This window comes from Aplysia californica, unplaced genomic scaffold (assembly GCF_000002075.1).
Source record: "Aplysia californica isolate F4 #8 unplaced genomic scaffold, AplCal3.0 scaffold00237, whole genome shotgun sequence".
Lineage (NCBI taxonomy): Eukaryota > Metazoa > Mollusca > Gastropoda > Aplysiida > Aplysiidae > Aplysia > Aplysia californica.
The window spans coordinates 311885-318461 of NW_004797507.1; the positions used below are offsets into that span (position 1 = coordinate 311885).

The 6577-nt window shown below is 40.2% G+C and overlaps 1 protein-coding gene across 3 annotated transcripts in view; it reads left to right on the forward strand.

Moving 5' to 3' along the window:
- LOC101860900 overlaps positions 1 to 5261 on the forward strand; it is a gene marked incomplete at its 3' end in the record, with an annotated part of 7365 nt that extends 2104 nt beyond the window's left edge. For all 3 annotated transcript variants that reach the window (XM_013083505.2, XM_013083503.2, XM_013083504.2), the window contains 4 exon segments: positions 181 to 371; positions 1829 to 1945; positions 3860 to 3938; positions 5088 to 5261. In XM_013083505.2, coding sequence (XP_012938959.1) covers positions 198 to 371; positions 1829 to 1945; positions 3860 to 3938; positions 5088 to 5261 — 544 coding nt within the window.
- Between the last annotated feature and the right edge of the window lie 1316 nt (positions 5262 to 6577).

Consider the following 6577-nt stretch of genomic DNA (forward strand, 5'->3'; position numbering starts at 1 on the left):
AAAACACTTCAGTCAGTAGCACCGCCCCAGGGACTCCCTCTTCTGTCATCTACTCCTTCTTTCCTTCTTTAGTAGTGTCCCAAATCCACATCCAGACCTAATGTATCCTCCGTTGCAGAGACAAACTCAGAGCTATAACCCAAAACCCACTTTTTCCCATTTACTTTTCATCTTAAACAGTTTTCGTCCGCTCAGATATGCCGCCTCTATACCAGCATTCGCTGGTTTTCGTCGTATTCTTGTTCCTGGTTGTGCAGCTGTATGGAGTATCAGCAGAAGTGCCCTACGAACAGTCGCCAAAGCCATGCTGCTTGCCGTACAAGTTCCAAGCTGTGATAACGCCATTAGCGACGTTTAATGTTCACAACAAGGTGAGAAATGCAAGTTTTAAATAAAGCCGATGTGTGTTGTGTAATGATTAAGTTATTCACTGTTGCACACAGAAGACATGAGTTCGATTCTTCAGGTGGGGGGGGGGGGTTAACAAGTATGTGAATTTTTAAATCCAATCCAACCCGGGTTGGTCCTGGTATTCAGGGTTCGAAGCAGCCTTCCTCTCTAAATTGTGTCGATGGGGATGAGGCGTTAATCAGTTCTACCTGAGGTTTTGGATCGTTTTGAATTAGGAACACCATGAGATCAGAAATAAAATGCTCTGTCTGCTCCATCAAAATCATAAGATTATTCAGAGTCATTAACAAGATATTCAAAGGATTGCGTCCGAAAAAATTTGACATATTGTGAAACTCAAAAATGTTCAAGTCAAATTTCTCAAAACTAGGTAGTGAGCAAGTAGAATTTTGTAATTCTAAAGTAGCGAGTTGAAGATATCCAGTGAAAAATAGTCCAGTTTTAGAAAACATCAGGGTACTAGCCCTTAACCTACGACAGTACCTGTAGAAGAACCCTATGAAATCAATCAATTGACAAACCAACTAAGGCATTCACTAGATCGGAGCCGATTAAAAACACAAACACTAGCAAACTGACAAGATCTTTTGCTGATCTTTTACAATTTATAATTATGCTACTTTATGGCTCTGAAATTTGGGGTGCCAAATATTGAGACGTGATTGAAAACGTTCAGATAAAATTCTGGAAAGCCTTTCTTAGCTTTGGCAAAGCTACACGTACGTGTTTAATTTCAAGAGAAGAACCAATTTACGTTCCTATTATTTTACAAGTATTGTGTCATTAAATTCTGGTGCTGGGGGGAATTAATAAATTCACCTTTATGTAAGAGGTGTAACTCTCACGAAACTGAACATGAATTTCACTTTATTTTCTATTATCCAAATTTTGTCCATCAAAGGAAATTGTTAATTCCTCCCAGCCTGACTTGGCCCATTGACAGAAATATACAATGTTTGACCCATCAGAAGAGATAATATGCGCAACCTGTACTTTTTCACCAAGGAAACTTTATTAAACAAATGAGTGTTTTGTATTATGTGTTGGGTGCCAATGGCCTTAAACACTGAATAAACTTACTTACAATGAAAAGTCTACAATATTTTTTTTCTGCTCAGCAAGTGATGCGTGAATACCATGTTTGGGGGAGAAGACTACAGGTCCAAGACTTCACAACCTTCACCTCGGACGCTGCACACACACACACACACACACACACACACACACACACACACACACACACACACACACACACACACACACACACACTCACATACACACTCACTCAAACCCACAGACGGAGAGAGAGAGGGTTGGGGGGGAGGGGGGGCAAAGAGAGACTGACACTAGCAAACTGACAAGATCTTTCGCTAATCTTTTGCAAATTATATTCTATATGTATTATATTTCTGCTCAGCAAGTAATGCGTGTGTACCGGGACTGGGTGAGAAGACTACAGGTCCAGGACTTCGCTACCTTCACCGCGTACGCAATCGGAGAGACTTTCTACCGGACACACACCGACTTCAAAAACGTGAGACTTTACAGACCTTGAAACAGCTTTTGTAATGCTTCGGTTAGGATACTTTCACACACTCCGTGCGCATAAACCAACGTAGGCAAACCTACACAAGCTTATATTGGGTGCCCACTAGGGATGGGATCGGCCGATCCGTCAGATCGCCCGACTTGATCGCCTCAAAAACAAACGTGTTTGTTTTCAGTTTCAGGCGATCGAGTCGGGCGATCGACCCGATCCAGCAGTAGTGGGCACCCCGTATTACCCCTTACCCCAAACACACACACACACACACACACACACACACACACACACACACACACACACATACACACACACACACACACACACACACACACACACATGGGGGGAGGAGAGCTCTCGTGGTCTAGAGGTTAAGATATTCACCTCTCATTCAATAGGTCCTGTGTTCGAATCCGGATAGCGACGGGAAAATTTTAATGTTCTGATTTCACATTATTTCCCGCTCTCCACCAATGTTCTATCGCCTGCTTTCGTCTCCACTTTCTGCTTCCACCCCCTCACCTCCTTTGACCCCTCCTCTGGGCTCCTGACTCTTTCTGCAGTCTTTCTACTGCTATTCCTTGGTTCTTTCTTACTGCTGTCTTTCAGCCACACCTCTGATCTTAAGATGGTTAAGATCTACACCTAGCCTTCTTGGATCAGGGCAAAATATCTCCGAGTTCCTGGGTGCAAGTTGCACACGTGAAAGATCCCTTGGTGGTCCAAAATTGATAAGAGTAGGCTTCGGCCGCCACCCAGGCAAAATTCAAAATTTCCTACCTACTAAAAAAAATGTTTAATGAGTCCCGCGCACTCCTATGACCTTATGCAGAAGCAAGCGCCGTAAAACACCTACCCCTTAAAAAGATACACACACACACACACACACACACACACACACACACACACACACACACACACTCACACACACACACACACACACACACACTCCTTCACATTCACGCTTGCTCACCTACAAACAAAACCCTACACAATTCTCCAGTCAAGCTAATTTAATAAGCCCTCAATTCATTCATTGACTGGTATGTTCATTTATTTAAGAGACAAGGTACTTATCGCTAAGCCGATAGGCATTTGTTGAAGGAAACACCAATGCAGTACATACAGCAATCACATAATAATGAATAATAAATGTCAGCACAAATTCTATTGAACAATAAGCTCTGCTGCCCTATGGGCTTTACAATCTGCATGTATAACAATATTACCTCAGCAGACCTGAGATCTATCTATCTATCTATATATCTATCAATCTATTTATCTATCTATCTATCTATCTATCTATCTATCTATCTATCTATCTATCTATCTATCTGTCAATCTATCTATCTATCTATCTATCTATCTATCTATCTATCTAATCTCGCAACAAAGACCAAAACGTCTTTTTATACATCTGTGACTAATTGAACGGGTCGTTTTTAAGCTCAAGGCTGGCAGTCCCGAAAAATGCTGTTTCGAGAAAATCGAAGGTGAAATTTTTACCCCTTATTCAATTTCCTTTAAAGATAAGGATAGTTTTCTCTATAACTAGACAAAAGTACACACCAATGAAACCAATCTTCTCCTAAAGGTAGGGCAATGCCAACTTTTGGTATATGTCAAGATTTCTGGAAAACCCCGATATCTGGGTTAGCCCGCTTGTCCATAAAATCGACCAATTGTAAACGCCACAGCAGATAGGAATGGTATCGGAATTTTCACTTTTGTTTTTGTTCTGTTTCTCAGTAAAGCTTTTGATTATAACTTGAATCCAAAATTTCGTCTTTAGAGAAATCAGATGTTTCTTGTACATTTTATACACTCAGACAGGACGTTGAAAATAAAAAGGCATTCCTTCATCCCAGTGTTTACAGCGCAACGCCCCTTTACATTCTTTTACAGAAAGTCAGCTACACAATCAGAGACGGCAAATGTAGCAAGTCAGCAGTGGATTATGGCATGTTGGAGCCATGCATGCCTGGTGAGAAACCGTTGTTCAGTCTTTTGTGTTACAGAGATAACGACATTTTTGTGTCACAGAGAAAACGGCATTTTTTGTGTTGCAGAGAAAACGACATTTTTTGTCTCAGAGAAAACGGCATTTTTTGTGTTGCAGAGAAAACGACATTTTTGGTCACAGAGAAAACGACATTTTTGCCACCAACAAAACGATACTTTTGTCTCAGAAAACGACATATTTGATGCGTTTTGTAGCGTAAGCAGGGTGACAGCAGCCACCGAAGTAGCAGCAGTAGCAGCAATCTTGGTACCAAAAACTGCTGCATCAGGGGGTAGTTGTTATCGATCTTGTCTTTTCTGTAGCCACTTCTTTTCTGCCTTTATAACAGCTCTGTAACAATAAATGTAATGAGAAATGTTGATTCGTTAAAAGTCACGTTAAATATGTTTGCTTGCTTATTGATTGGTAGTTCGATAAGTCATTGATTAATTTAACTATAAGTTCTGTTGTTTTCAAAGACTTAATAGTGGCGTCGGTAGCCTCGTGGTTAGGCTACCGGACTCGAATTCGTGAGTTTGTGTGGTCCAGGGGTTGGAGTCGCAGCTAGGTCTGATGTTGTGTCCTTGGAAAAACACTTTACATGAATTTTCCACTTGGTTCAGTCTTTTCGGAGATGGCTCCGCCTCTTACCTTACAGTGTTGATAGGGGGGTTAAACCTTTACCATTTTCCACAGACTTAATCCTTCCCTCTGTTCTTGGTTTTTTGATAGACCGATTATTTCAGCTGTAGATTTAATTGGTCGCTTTTTTTTAAGCACAAAGGGGCTGTCCCGAAAAATGATGATTTGAGAAAATCGATGGTAAGGTTTTTGCCCCTTGTTCAGTTTCTTTAAAAGACAAGGAGAGTTTTCTCTATAACCAAACAAATATACACACTAAAGAAACCAAACTTCTCCTATAGGTAGGGCAATACCTACTTTTGGGGTAGGTCTAGATTTCTGGAAACCCCCGAAATCTGGGTTAGCCCGCTTGTCCTTAAAAGCGACCAATTAATTTTACTGAATGTATCGTTCATTTAGTTACCTAATCCTTTGTAGATACATAGATTGATTTATCGGTTTATGGTCCAGTTTCCTGATCAGTAAAAACATTGATTAATGATTGTCCAGACAATGCAGAATACATTGGCTCCTCGTACCTGGGCCTCTACGACGACCAAACCAATTTCGAGACCTGGTTCTTCAGCCGGACAAACAAGAATCGTGACATAAACATGACCATCTCCATTACCGCTGACCGCTGCATGCCGGTTATGGAACATATCGTTGGTCAACTGGGATCAGGTAAGTCTGCAGAATTGTGAGAGACATCGTGGTGAAAACAGGCGCTCGTCAAAATAATGAAATCGAAGAAAACAACATTTTTCATCTCGCTAGGCAATTTTTATCGAATTTTCGTTTTTTGGCTCAACACTTTTTAGATCCATTTTACAACAAACACCTGTGAGGAATTTACCAAACACCGTTGATTAAAGTCACTAAGAGTGTAAATATAGTTTCCATAGATTCTCCATATGGCGGCCATTTTCTCGCTAATTTTACCTCTGAAGCCATGTGACTCCCACTTCCTTCAATCCAAAATATTTTTCTCCTCTAATTTATATATCAAAAGCAAGACAAAATGAACAAGCTTTAAGATGATATCAATAATTCAGTATGCCCAAAAATTGGCGAACGCCTGACTCCACTGTATCGTTTTTAACAAAATCGTCTAAATGGTCAAAGACGTCCTCACATTGTCGGCCAGAAAAGTGGTTGTCTTAGACAGGAAGACGCTATACACAGTGTCAATATAATCTAAATATAATATACACACGGGCAGAAATGAGCAGTGACCGTTTGTACAGGTGATTGTCTTATACAGGTGGCTGTTAGAGCATGCTCCACTGTATCTATGATGATAATAATATACATTACAGTTAAATTGTATACTGAAAAAAAATGCTGTCTTTTTTTCAACTCCAAAAGGCTTTGAGGTGGTGATGAGGGCGGGTAGGGGTGAGTACTTATTGATACGTTATTGTTTTCTCTTTATTAAAATCAGTTGAATTTTTACTTGTGCAATTACTCTGAATTGTTGTGGATCGTTCACAAACGAAACCCGACCTCCTGTAACAGGATTTCAAGCTATGGACACAACTTATAACAGGATTTCAAGTTATAGACATAACTTATAACAGGATTTCAAGCCATAGACACAACTTATAACAGGATTTCAAGCTATAGACACAACTTATAACAGGATTTCAAGCTATAGACACAACTTATAACAGGATTCCAAGCTATAGAAACAAATTATAACAGGATTTCAAGTTAAAGACACAACTTATAACTGGATTTCAAGCTATAGATACAACGTATAACAGGATTTCAAGCTCTAGATACAACGTATAACTGTGCTGTCTCATCCACTGCACAACTCCAGGAAAACTTAAAGAGTATAATTATTGTCTTTCCAAGGCTGGGGGTTCAGTTAAACGTGTCATTGACAGATGCGAAGGGAGGTTACACACACTTATTTGATTTTCTCACGTTTGTTCTTATTATGCCCCTTGATCCACAATTTTCTCTCTCTCTCTCTCTCTCTCTCTCTCTCTCTC